At 41.9% G+C, this 14,451-nt stretch overlaps 1 protein-coding gene across 1 annotated transcript in view; it reads left to right on the forward strand.

Moving 5' to 3' along the window:
* Window positions 1-14,451, forward strand: part of DCC (DCC netrin 1 receptor) — a 640,441-nt gene that overhangs the window by 600,333 nt on the left and 25,657 nt on the right. The window contains exons 25-27 of the mRNA XM_066604857.1: window positions 3,920-4,079; window positions 8,453-8,679; window positions 9,488-9,604. Of these exons, the coding sequence (XP_066460954.1) occupies window positions 3,920-4,079; window positions 8,453-8,679; window positions 9,488-9,604 (504 nt within the window). The remainder of the gene's footprint in view (window positions 1-3,919; window positions 4,080-8,452; window positions 8,680-9,487; window positions 9,605-14,451) is intronic.

The following is a 14,451-nucleotide window of genomic DNA, read 5'->3' on the forward strand; positions in this document are numbered from 1 at the left end:
AAAACCCATATAGCTGTTCAAAAAAATTAAAGGCTATGGAAACATTTATGCATGAAAAATCAATACAGACATATCTTATTAAGTCCTGCAGAAAATAATTATGCACTTTTCTGTTTTGTTTTTTTTGCATTGAGTTTTCCTGCTCATGTATTTAGAAAGCCTCATACTTGGTTTTCAGGCTCTACTACATTCAAGTTTCTGGCTGGGGGCTGTTCCCTAGCTGGTCCCTCTCATGAATGCACACAGGCTCAGCTGCCGCTTCCCTCCTCTTTTAAAGGCTGTGTAGCATAACCATACTCACTCAGTACTACACAGCTATCTCTCATCCTCTTTCCCATGGCAACCTCTTTCAGATATTAGTGAAATTCCCATGTTATACAGTCTTATAAATCAAACAATCAGACATTTTAATGAAAACACATTACAAAAACACATTGATTTAAAAAACTGCAAAGGTCTGCATAGTCTTTGAAAAAACACTTAATGTGACCCAATAGTCCTAGGACTAAATCCTGTTAAGTGACCAGAGGGGAGAGTTACATTACCTGCTGTTGGTCTGCTGTGCTGTTGTGTGGCTGATCTGCCTGTTCTTGGCGCCATTTCCGGTCCTCCAAAATGGCTAATGCAATCTTCTGACTGTCTAATCCACATAGCACATTTGTAGTTGTAGATTACAGAGGCACTATACCAACTTTCTGGTTGATCAGCACTGTTCATGTGATCAATGCTGGCTAGAGATGAGCGAGCATACTCGTCCGAGCTGGATGCTCGTTCAAGTATTAGGGTGCTCGAGATGCTCATTACTCGAGACGAGCACCACGCGGTACTCGTCTCGATTAAACGAGCACTGACCATTGAATTCAATGGAGCCAGCAATACAGCCGGCTCCATTGAAAGCAATGGGCTGCCAGCGAGCGCGGGATGAATTTTCGGGAAGGGCTTAAAAATATAAGCCCTTCCCTGAAATTCATCCAGAAATGTGTAAAAAGTAAAAAAATAAATATACTCACCTTGTCCCGGCAGACGGAGCCGGGACCTGTCGTTCAGCTGAGAGCTGCCCCTGATTGGTCCCTGTGCTGAGCCAATCAGAGGCAGCACTCACTCACCCATTCATAAATTCATGAATGGGTGAGTGAGAGCTGACTCTGATTGGTGAGAGCTGTGACCAATCAGAGGCAGCCCATTCAGCAGGCAGGGATTTTAAATCCCCACCTGCTGAATACTACAGAAAGCAGTTCAGGAGAACTGCCGGCCAGACGCGGCTGAACTCCGGCTGCAGCGGAAAGGTGAGTATACATTTTTTTGTTATTTTTACACATTTTAGGATGATTTTCAGGTAAGGGCTTATATTTTTAAGCCCTTCCCGAAAATTCGCTCGCCGGCAGCCATTGCTTTTAATGGAGCCGGCTGTATTGCCGACTCCATTGAATTCAATGGGCTAACATCATTCTTCTCTGCCACAGCTGTTACAGCTGTGGCAGAGGAGAACGATCTTTATCCTGACAGTGCGGGGGGGGGGTCTCACTTTTGCCACTATTGTGGCTTAATAGTGAGACCTCGGAGCCTGAAATGCAGCCCTGCATGTTGCTCCTCGCCTGCCCTATCCATTTCTGTGTTTTTTACATGACTTTGGTGATTTGCTTGGATTTTCACAAATGAAAACCTTAGCAGAGCACCAGTCATATACAAAAATGCTCAAGTCGCCCATTGACTTCAATGGGGTTCGTTACTCGAAACGAACTCTCGAGCATCACTGAAAGTTCGACTCGAGTAACGAGCACTCGAGCATTTTGGTGCTCGCTCATCTCTAATGCTGTCCAATCAGAGAGCAGCACACAATGTGCATTAGTTTGTTAGTTGACTGCAGAGACCATCTTGGACAACTATAAACAGGGCCCAGAACTGGGGAGACAATGGAATAGAAGACCAACAGCAGGTAATATAACCCTTCTCTCCAGCCACCAGACAAAATTGTGCTCCTGGGACTGGAAAGTTGATTTAAATCCCACATCGGATCTTAATGAACAAAACATTCAATTTTAAAATGTTTACTGATATATAAATTGTCATTCGTTGAGAACAAAATGATGTATCAACTGTCAATGGAAACCAAAATCATCAACTGATTGAGGGCTGGATTCCAATTTACCCATAATTGGTGAATGCCAATCGAGCTGCAGCTGCTGAGCTATGAGCTTTGGTCCCACTAGAGGATGTCAGCCCTCATGTCACTCTCATGGAGTCAGTTTCTGGCAGTTTGGCCAGATATATCCAGACCAGTAACCACTGCAGGTCATTTTGTAGGGCTCTAGCAGTGCTCCTCCTGTTCCTCCAGTTCTGATGTTGGGTTGATGTACTTCTACATCCCTGTCCAGCTCTCCTCGTGCAGCAACCTGTGTCCTGGTATCTGCTCCATGCTCTTGAAACACACAAACCATCTTGCTATGACACGTGTGAATGTGTGATCCTAGAGGAGCAGGACTACCTGTGCCACCTATTTGGACTGCAGGTAGCGCCTCTTGTACTAATTCTGCCAGGACACAATCAAAACCTAGGGCTACAGAAGATTAACCAGGAAGGAGGAGGAGAGAGGAATTGTCACCATTCCCTTTTTGGGGGTGTCTTTTTGTCGCCTCTCCGGTGCTCCTGTTGTCACTTTCATTTGCACCAAAGCAGGTGAAATTGATCCACAATCACTTTTGCTACCTAACTGGACTGATTGGTATCCTGGGAGTGGAAGTGACTTGGGGCTATGCTGGGATGCTTAAATATCCTTTATTTTTATGAGCAGAGCATTTCAACTTGAGTCTCCATTTGAGATGCATTTGCATGTGATCCACCCTCAAAGTCCATTTGGGAAGTATGATGTTGTATCAAAACTTTGATTCCAAAGGTCCACAGTGTTTAATAATATCAATCAGCAAATGTTACAAGAGAGACCACCCTGTCAGAAGTGATTTCTGTTCAGATTTCTATAAGGCTATGATGGCACATTGAATTGGAGCCAGAAAATCTTCTCACTTCTCCACTTATCCCACAGCAGTAACACTGTCTAAGAGCCATAAAGCCATATATAATACTCTGAGTGTTATTCAGTGTTCTTATGGCTCTTAGACAGTGTTATACACCAGCTTTAGGGGTTTTGGTGAACTCCCAGTTTGGTTCCAACTAACTTGGATTTGACAAAATTTTTTTGGAAAAGTTTGGCAAACTGTATGAACCGAACGTTTCAAAAATTTGTTCCTCACTAGTTGTAACTATTTGAAGGCTATAGTCAGCTTTTCATTGGTTGTACATGCTACCACCTTTTGTGTCTGCTTGGATTAGTATATAAGGAGAAGACACCTGTATGCGACTGTCTTTTTAGACCCTCGTGAGTAGCAAAGATCAAAGGACGGTGGAGCAAGACCCAGTGAGAGTGGTGAAATGATTCTGGAGTCAAAAGTGTTTCGAATGATGGAGGTGCTGCCAACCAGATAATGCTCCACCAAGGTGGGCCTGAGTATAGTGAAAGAGAATGTGATACAATATTGGTGGCGAAGGCGCAACACTCTAATCTAGTTGACAGCTAAAGGTCCAAGATGTGATAGTGATAGCTGAAGCACCTCTTTCCTCTTTGTCTCCCTGTCACATACCGGACTTCTGGCACGTCCAAAAACCTTTAAAATTGTGTCACCCCGGGCATCCAGTCGTGTTTAATCCAGTTGAACTAACGAAGGGCCTCGCTTATTCACTGGCTGGTTCCCTATGAAGTTCTCATAGAGCTTCCATTCATTTGAATAGAATAAGTGGTTGTCCTACTGGAAGACAATGCAGCTTCTTGCAAAAGCTACATGTACTGCATGATGACGTCCCATGTTGTCTTCTGTTTCAGTTCAGATATTTCCAACTAATTCTCCAATGTATTTTTTGTCTGCAGAACCTCCTATAGGACAGATGCACCCCCCGCATGGGGTAACCCCCCAGAAGAACAGCAACCTCTTGGTGATCATTGTGGTTACTGTTGGAGCTATCACGATTCTAGTAGTGGTAATAGTGGCTGTCATCTGCACAAGGAGGTCATCTGCGCAGCAGAGGAAGTACGTAACCAGTCTTTGATTGCACTTCTTAAATCTTTTGACTTTACTGATGAAAGCTTGAAGCAGTAGTTTTAAACAATGGGGGTTGTGGGGGGGGGGGAGACGTCCTCACTTCTGCTCCATTTTTGTAGGGGAGATCCTAACAAAGAGGCTCCTGTAATCAACTTATTTGAGAACGCTTCCTGTTCCTCTTAACACTCACCTCATTATTATCACAGACAGGGTTACACTGAAAGGTGACACTCACACATACACACACACACACACACACACACACACATATATATATATATATATATTTATGTACGTGTATATATATATGCATATATATATGCTGACTTCTTGAGCATGATTTACTGGGACCGAAGAATATTTGCATGCCTGTCCGTCAAACCTGGAAGGCATGCCTGCCACTGGTGAGCAGAGAAGTTCTAAGGCTGCCTGCACACGGCAGAGCCAGATTCCGCATGCGTATTTCCACCGCGGAAGATCTGCGATTCATTGCGGAAATGAATTAAAAATTCTTGTGGATGATCGTGGATTCAAGAGTTTTTCTGCGCAGATGTACACGGATGCACAGTGGATCATCTGCGCGGAAAAAAAAATCGTAAGCCCATTGATGCCTTTCCCCACCTCCCTGCCTGGTCTCCAAGCAAACTGAGAAGTATCAGTCTACAAATCCGCAATGTGTCCACAATGTAATTGTGGATGCATTCCGGATTGAACGCTACCATAGAGATCAATGGAGCCTGTCCGCATGGAATACGTGCTAAAATAGAGCATGCTGCAATTTGTTTCGCTTGCAAAATCTACAATTTAAATCCGCATGTGTGCACGGAGCTGCGGGAGCTCATGCTTTCCTATGGGAGACTTTAACAGTGGATAATCCACTTAGGCCCATTTAGACACAAAGTTGATTGAATTTTGAGCTATTATTTTGCATGAACTACTGCTTGGTACTAATGCCTATTAGTACCAATTAGTAGCTTGTGAGCTTCTGGGAGTTGTAATCAGGGAACAGACCACCCGCTGTTCTCTGAATACATCCCCTTTGTTCTGCCTGCCAGGCTGACAGCTGAGAACAGCTCAATCATCTCTCCACTGGCAGAGCACAGCGTGCGGTCCGTCTTATCAGCTGTTCTGCTGAATGACGGATTTTATGCCGAACTAAAATCCATTGTTGGGCAGAAAACTGAAAGATGGGCAAAACGATTATCGCTCAAAAGATGGCTTTTGAGCGAATTTTGAGCAATAATCATTGTGTCTGAATGGGCCGTTACTCTTCTCAAAAAATCTGACTTTTTAAAAAAATCTGACTCTTTTCATCTCATTTGCATATCAGGCAGGAACATTTCACAAGAAGATTCAAAAGGTCCCAGCCCACAAGTACATTGTCTGTATCAGTAGTACAACAAGATTAGCTTAGATTCCATAATAAACACCCAATGACAGGTTCCCTTTAATCCAGAGGCATAACTTGAAGCTCCTGGGCCCCCAGCTATAATGCTCTATGCATAGTACTGGGCTCCCTATATAGAGAGCAGAGGCCTTATGGGCCCCCTAAGGCTCCTGGGCCCGGGTGCAACCGCATCCCCTGCATCCTCTATAGTTACGCCTCTGCTTTAATCTCTTCCATACATTGTGTAACATTCTAGCCATCCCCCACGAACAACTCCTTCCATATGCTGCCCTCCTGCGATCTTGGCCTGGAATCCGCAGTCAGACAACCATAGAGCGCCAGGCTGCGTTTGGTAGCCAGCATGGAAAAATGTTTCTGAATTCGTTAAGAAGTAGATCTGAAATGACGTCTATCTGAAAACATTCCAAGACAGCCGCTCCCCGGCAGCTGGCAGGGTAACAAGGCGCAAGATAAGAATTGAGAAGTTGCATTTAGGTGTGCAGTCAATTTGGATGTTTACTTGGGGAATTAAATGCTTTCTGACTTTTAGGCCTCGACTATGAAGCCATCATGAAGGTTGTCGTACGAGGTTCTCAGCCACCGAGACTTCTGACATTTCAAAATGTTACATAATGATTAGCCCTTTACATGGATGGAGCTGAGCTGAATTCATTTGTTCATTAGGCTTCCTTGACACCTTTTTCTTGTTGACAAAAAATACGTATAAAAATCAGATTTTTTTTTTTAATGCTACGTGTTTTTTCTCTGTAGTATTTTTTTTGGGGCATTTTTCCTGTAGAGGATCTTATGCAAAAAAAACAGACAAAAAAAACAGCATTGGCGAAAACAACGAAAGACAAATAGAAAAAGGAAAAATACCACAAACAAAGCGCATTTCTTGTAGTGCATCTCGTATTTCCTTATTGACCTATGTTGACCGCAGAAGTAACGCAAACCGTTGTGGAGACACTACTTAAAGTGTGTTAAAATGACAAAAATAGCTGTACTTGCCTCTCCTCCGCCACGAGGATCCAGCGCGGTTGCCCCGCCATCCTTTAGGTGTTTGTTGTGGAGATGATGTCACAGGAAGTCACCTGACCTCAGCAGCCAATCAGAGGCTGCAGGGTCTCCATTTTGAACTGCTGGTATCTTAGCGCCCACGATAGGAGCACTGATCCCAGGAGAACTGGTGGTGATGCTGCAGCTTCGGATTGGCTGCAGCAGTCAGGTGACTTCCTGTGACATCATCTGCACAGCAATCACTGGGAGTACAGCGTTGGGGGGTGAGCAACATCACTGGATTCCCACAGCAGAGAAGGGGTAAGTACTTCTATTTTTAGCAATGTGGTTCAGTCACCGGACAACCCCTTCAATGCCGGGTACTTCATAAATTCATGAGTTACCAATGTCTTCAGGGTACGGGAACATGAAAGAAGTTGACTTTAGAATTTGCGTGACTAAAATTGACAACATTAAGCCTATGGTCACACAGCGGAATGTACTGCAGAATTTTCACTGCAAATGCTGCCTCAAAAAATGTGTCAAAATTCACAGAATTCTGCCGATGTTTTTGCACTAATCCACACGCAGAGTTTGGCCTGTCGATAGGAAAAATCTAAAGGTGGAATAGAAACGCGGAAAATCGCATTTCTGCATTAAGAAGTGACCTGTTAGTTCTTGAATCTTGATACAGAAACGTGATTTTCTGCCTCAAACTTATTTACGTGGATTTTGACTATTAACAAGGCACAGTCTGTTGAAAATTGAAAATGGCAGAATTCTGCCAAAATTCGCATTTAGGGTTTCTTCAGATGACCATATGTGCAAATACGCTTGCCTGAACGCGTCGTATTAGCGCCTGAATGGGTTATTTTTACGCGTGTAATGGTGCCTAGTACTTCTTTTGTTTGCACACACAGGGCATATTTTACATACCCCCACCCTGATGTAAAAGGCTACCCTGTTTCCCTGAAAATAAGACATACCCTGAAAATAAGACATATCATGATTTTCCAGAATTTTTGAGGATGCAAAATGATTTTTCAGACTTTTTGAGGATGCTTGAAATATAAGCCCTACTCTAAAATTAAGCCCTGCTAACAGTTAATTCAAAAAGTCTATTTAAATAGTGTCCAGGCAGCTATACATGTGAAAAAGTTAAACCTTTTTGAACAAAAATTAATATAAGACACTGTCTTATTTTCAGGGAAACATGGTATGTAGTCTAATGAGGTTCAGTTGTGTTCTTTTCCTTGTTTTCCGCAGCGACTTGCACATTTACATACAGTAGTTATTGAGTATTTGCACACCTCCCATAGACTTCTATGGGGTCATCGGCGAGCAAATACGCAGAAAAGTGTCTATGAGAAAGAAGCCGTTACAATCAATGGCTTCTGTTTTTTGTATCTTGCATGTGAATATTTTCTGCACCCCAAAACACACGCAAATACAGTCCTCTGAAGAAGCCCTTAGACCTGCAGAATTGGTAATATTACGCCCCATGTGAAGGCATCCTTAGGGACCACAGGGGTAATCGCGGATTTGGTGCGAAATTACCGACTGATTTAAGCCATTTTCATTCCACATTAAAATCTTCTGTGCGGAATTTACCACAAATTGCGTTGCAGAATGGGGAAAGTTCCACCTGTGTGATCCCTCAGAGTTCCTAGGTTAAGCCTATACTAATTAGAAGAGCTAATGAGGTAAACCTAAACTTCCCACCCGTCTCAGGGTCCCAGTAGTCTCTCAGCTGGTATGCTTTACCCCTGCCGAAACCCTGCAGCAGCATTTACATGTTCACAACTGGCATTTTCAGCATTGTTAAAAGTATGACCACGGGTCAGTAAGCAGCTGGCGCTGAGGCGACATGGCACCAGGTGCCCACGCTCACAGCAGCAGGCTGCCCGTCTTCCTGGTGGATTTAGGTTTTTCTATATTATAGTACTTTTATTTGTTGTTGTTTTTGTTTCATTAGAAAACGTGCCACACACAGCATCAGCAAAAGGAAAGGAAGTCAGAAAGATCTGAGGCCGCCGGATCTTTGGATCCACCATGAGGAGATGGAGATGAAGAACATTGAAAAACCAGTGGGATCTGAGACTCAAGGAAGGGAATCACCCAGACAGAGCTGTCAAGACATCACCCCCGTCAGCCACAGCCAGTCAGAGTCACAGCTGGGGAGCAAAAGCACATCACATTCAGGTACTACGGGTGGAAGTATGATAGATAGATGGATGGATCGATAGATAGACTGATATGAGATAGATAGATAGATAGATAGATAGATAGATAGATAGATATGAGAGAGATAGATAGATATTAGATAGATAGATAGATAGATATGAGAGAGATAGATATTAGATAGATAGATAGATAGATAGATAGATAGATAGATAGATAGATAGATAGATAGATAGATAGATAGATAGATATGAGAGAGAGATATTAGATAGATAGATAGATAGATAGATAGATAGGATATAGATGGATATGAGATATATAGATAGATATGAGAGAGATGGATGGATGGATAGATATGAGATAGGAGATAGATAGATAGGTAGATAGATAGATAGATAGATAGATAGATAGATAGATAGATAGATAGATAGATAGATAGATAGATAGATAGATAGATAGATAGATAGATATGAGATAAATAGATAGACAGATACATAGATAGATATGAGATAGATAGATAGATAGATATGTGATAAATAGATATAAGATAGATAGATAGATAGATAGATAGATAGATAGATAGATAGATAGATAGATAGATATGAGAAAGAGAGAGAGAGAGATATGAGATAGATACATGATAGATAGATATGAGATAGATAGATATGAGATAGACAGATAGATATGAGATGGATAGATAGATAGGAGATAGATAGATAGATAGATAGATATGAGATAGATAGATAGATAGATAGATAGACTTCATGATTTGTTATCGATAATACCTATAAAGTAGTAGTCATATTGGTAAGTGATCTGCTTTGCACAGGACCCGACACAGATGAGGCTGGAAGTAATATTTCAACTCTGGAACGATCGTTAGCTGCAAGAAGAGCCACGCGAGCCAAACTCATGATTCCAATGGATTCACAGTCCAACAATCCTTGTAAGTATCTAACATCTGCGCCTCGTGTCAGACAGTTCATTCAGACTTGTATTACACATTTTGTAAGGATTCTCTTAAAGGGAACCAGTCACACTGAGCATGACGTCTGATCACTGAACATCCTGTTACAGAGCAGGAGGAGCTGGGCAGGTGCAAAGATTCAGTATGAGGACTCCTTCATTAGGGCGTGTTTGTGCGCTCGGTACGCAGAGAACAGAGCCCATTGATCTCAGTGGATTCATTCTCCTTTCCTATTTTTTTGCGTGCGCATTTCTTTTGTGCAGAAAAATAGGGGCTGCTGTGTTTTTGTATACATCTGCACAGCAAAGGTCCACATAGAAGTCTATGGGAGGTACACAAATGCGCTCGCAATGCACGAACAGATGCACAATACTATGCGTAATTAGTCTGGAACTCATTAGGTTTAATAGCCATTTACATTAGGGTGTGTTTGCCTGCCGCGCACAAATAAACATGCCCTGCGTGCGCAAAAAGTACATAGAAATGTGCCAATACACATACAAAAAAGCCCTTCTGCATAACGCAAATACATCGTGCTGAGGTGTGTGTAAAAATACATCCGCCCGTCTGGTGGAGCTCTAACTTCCATTTTATTAATTAACATTCCTGCTCTTTCTACTGTCTGGAGTCCAGTGGGCGGTTCTATTCAGTGACTGACAATCAGTGTATGCACAGTTATTCAGGGAAGGCTGACAGTCACTAATTAGGACCGCCCACTGGACTCCTAAACATAGAATGTAAATTAATAATATGCAAATTATACTATATCTTTTCATCTGCTCAACCTGCGCCATAATATGCTGCTCATTCATTGCTCAGCATGTACAAGGTGACAGGTTCCCTTTAGGTTCTGATTGCTATTCGTACTCCATTAGTAGAAAATTAGGACGTTTTCTGACTTATAGTTGAAGGATTGAAGTTTACACTGAACTTTGAATATGAAAATAGTTTATACACAAAGCGATGGACTTACAGATATCAACCTTATGGGTGTGAAATGTATCTGTTCTCATGCATTTTCTTCCAGGCAGTAAACCTGAACACAGATTCTCCTATTCTCAGCTGAGAAGTGGATATGGTTGTATCCAGTGTAGACAATGCTCTGTGAGCTAAACAGCCCAGACTCCAGACTGATACATTGTACATAGCTAGTCCTGCTCCCAGCTGAGAAGTGGATACAATTGTATCCAGTGTAGACAATGCTCTGTGAGCTAAACAGCCCAGACTCCAGACTGATACATTGTACATAGCTAGTCCTGCTGTCAGCTGAGAAGTGGATACAATTGTATCCAGTGTAGACAATGCTCTGTGAGCTAAACAGCCCAGACTCCAGGCTGATACATTATATATAGCTAGTCCTGCTGTCAGCTGAGAAGTGGATACAGTTGTATCCAGTGTAGACAATGCTCTGTGAGCTAAACAGCCCAGACTCCAGACTGATACATTGTACATAGCTAGTCCTGCTGTCAGCTGAGAAGTGGATACAATTGTATCCAGTGTAGACAGTGCTCTGTGAGCTAAACAGTCCGGACTCCAGACTGATACATTGTACATAGCTAGTCCTGCTGTCAGCTGAGAAGTGGATACAATTGTATCCAGTATAGACAATGCTCCATGAGCTAAACAGCCCAGACTCCAGACTGATACATTGTACATAGCTAGTCCTGCTCTCTGTTGAGAAGGGTATACAATTGTATCCAGTGCAGACAATACCCAGTGAGCTAAACAGCCCCGACTCCAGACCGATAAATTGTACATAGCTAGTCCTCCTCTCAGCTGAGAAGTGGATACAGTTATATCCAGTCTACGAGACAATGCTCTGTGAGATAGCCTGCACTCTAGACTGCAAACAGGATTTGTGCTTCTGCTGATATGTTCAGCTCACAGAGCATTGTGTACCCTGAATACAATTATATCCACTTCTCAGCTGAGAACAGGACTAGTAGCGTTCAGGGTTACTGCCTCTGAATAGAAACAAAAGTGTTCTCATTCACTGACAGCAAACACATTTTGGAAATGATGAAGAATTAAAACAAAGTATATTAGAAAGTGTTAGAACTTCTCATTGACACAAAGATTAGGCTATACATACATAAAATAAGAAATCCCTTTCAATAAATATCGATATTATTGACACTGAGGATTTTTTTTTAAATTGTTTACAGGCTCCGACTCATTTTTTTTTTGTCAGACCCTGTTTTTCGTCTTTTTGAAAAGCCCCTTTCGACACTTTTTGACATCATAAAAGCCTGTAATATTTCTTTGTTAAGCAGCCTAAGACACACTTTGCTATGATGTAATGGTAAAAGCCAACTAATGGGGTCAAGTGAAGCAGGATATGGATTCCTTGGCCTTGAGAGAGTGAGGAAATCAATTTTTTATGAGTTCATGCCAAGGACAATAGAGACGAATCTTTCATTCTCTAGAAAAATGAATAATAATTAGTCCAATTTGAAGAAACATGAAGATTTACCTAATGTCATTTTTTAAGGCATTAGATAGAATTTTTGAAAAAAAGGGGAATAATGATCACAATAAATATTATAAAGCACAAATCTGGCCAACATACCACAATGCTCATGTGTAATACTCCTGCTATGACTACAGGAGGTGCTATCGGTACAAATTATTATCAATGGCATCCATGATGGTTGGAGATCTTAGATTCCACCTCACTGGATGCTTTGGACCAAGTAAGCTCTTGGTGCCCCTTGGACTCCTTTCGGAAGTTTCCATAATTTGTAGACTCTCATATGATAATGTCACTTTATTAGTTAGAGATTCCCACTTGGAGACTGCTGAAGAATTCTGCAGATTACGAATCCTCATGGCAGCCTCTTCCGGATATTAGTGAAGTTCCCACGTTATACAGTCTTTTGACGTGTCCTCTAGTCTTTTGACGTGTCTTCTAGGCATATTAGAAATATGTAGAGCAAAAACATCAATGATCTTAAATACTCTTGTTTAAAAAAGACAAAAGTAGGTAATACCTTTAATAACTAACCAGAAAAATGATATATGTGAGGTATTTAGGCTACTGGGTTGATAAAAAGCCTGATGAAGAGGCCTAGTAGCCTTGAGAGCTTGCATATATAAGATTTTGTCTTATACTTATACATTGAGAAGGACTATGAGATGAGTTGGAACCTCTAGAGTAAGAGACCAGTAGCTCTGAAATCTTAGGCACACAGCTTTATCAGAAAAGCTTTACACTAAAGTTGGCCAAACACCATCAGAGGTATGTTGCTCAAACCCAACAAGGTTGGCCAACCTTCTATGTATATGGGTGCTGCCCAACTCTCTCCCAGCAACATATCTTGATAAGAATTGAACAGTCTCACTTCAACATGTTAGATTTTTTTGTTTTCGGGGGGATAAGCTGCCGCCAGAGCTGTGCCAGAGTGCACACGTGTGTATGGGTTCATCGGCAGAGATGGCTGTCGTTCAGCTGATGAGCATCTCAAATGTGTGGTCAGCTTTGGTAGAAATCAATATGTTAGAGATTCAAGGAGAATAATTTTCTTAGCCCTAGTAATAGCACTTATCATTCCAAGCTGCTTAGCGCTGGCTTTCTCAAGCACTTTGCAGCTCTGGCGCTATCACTAATGTAACCGAACACACAACTCATCAATCCTTAGCATTGATGAACTGTAACAGCTGATGACGGGTTTCTGTGTCCCAAGTGGTTCCAATAGTTCAAATGTTCAAAACGCATCACACTTATATGCAAATCACACGGCATGCGAGTGAGATATGATTTTTTTTCACAATCCAACTGGAAAGAATGCGCCATTCTCACAACATAATTGCCCAAAAAAGAGGACATCCTGCTATTTTTTGACTTTGCACTCAGTGAGAACCAAAAAGTCACTAGTGTAAATTAAGGCTGTATTTACACCGGCAAGTGCGATAATGGTCCAAGAATCTCAGGCTAATATTGCACTTCCAAACTTGTGTTTTTGCCTATGAATGTGATGCATTTTTTGGTTGTGGAAAATGATGTCACTGGATATCACCTGACCTCTGCAGCCAATCAGGAGATCGTAACGGTAACACTGCAGTCTGTAATTGGCTGCACTGGTCAGGTGATATCGGGTGACATCACCCTCTGCAGGAAACACTGGGAGGACAGCAGGACTACAGCACTGTGGCAGAGCACAGTTGAACCTATAGGAGAATGTTGTCCGCTGACCAGACAACCCCTTCAAACATAAGGCTAGGACCCACATTAGCCGCCTGCAAGTCATTATGTTGGAATACCTGTAATTTTCACGTGACTTTTTCCCCCATAGAGAAACATTGAATTACGGTATTGAGTTATTTCACTGCAACTCAAGGACGGTCACACGTCGCGCGGAACCTTAATATCAGTATTGATACAATACTTGAATGATTACACAACACGCTGTGTCCTATCTCAAAAACAGAAATAATATCTCCAAACCGTGCCATTTACAAGACTGATAATAACGGCGCTGATAGAAAATTGTTTTCATGTTGAAACGCAGGCGACAATAACTTAGGATAATTCAATTTTCTCCTCCTCTCCTTTAGTAATACATTTCTGCGAGTGCCTAGTAGGAGACAATTCAAACAATATCACATGAAAATATAGTGGCAGGCGGAGGCCAAATCTGTTTTGTTTATCTCTTTTTCCCAATGTTAAAGCATTCGTTCGCTGCATATAAAACTTGACAGCGCACAGTAAATTGCTTCCGTGATATAGGATTGCGGAGTTGTAAAAACTCAACGTGATTTGTTTGAACATTCAGACTTCCAAACTCTTAACATTAGTGTCACATCAAGATTCAACTGTCAACAACCTG

The sequence above is a fragment of the Eleutherodactylus coqui genome, chromosome 5, assembly GCF_035609145.1.
Source record: "Eleutherodactylus coqui strain aEleCoq1 chromosome 5, aEleCoq1.hap1, whole genome shotgun sequence".
Taxonomy (NCBI): Eukaryota; Metazoa; Chordata; class Amphibia; order Anura; family Eleutherodactylidae; genus Eleutherodactylus; species Eleutherodactylus coqui.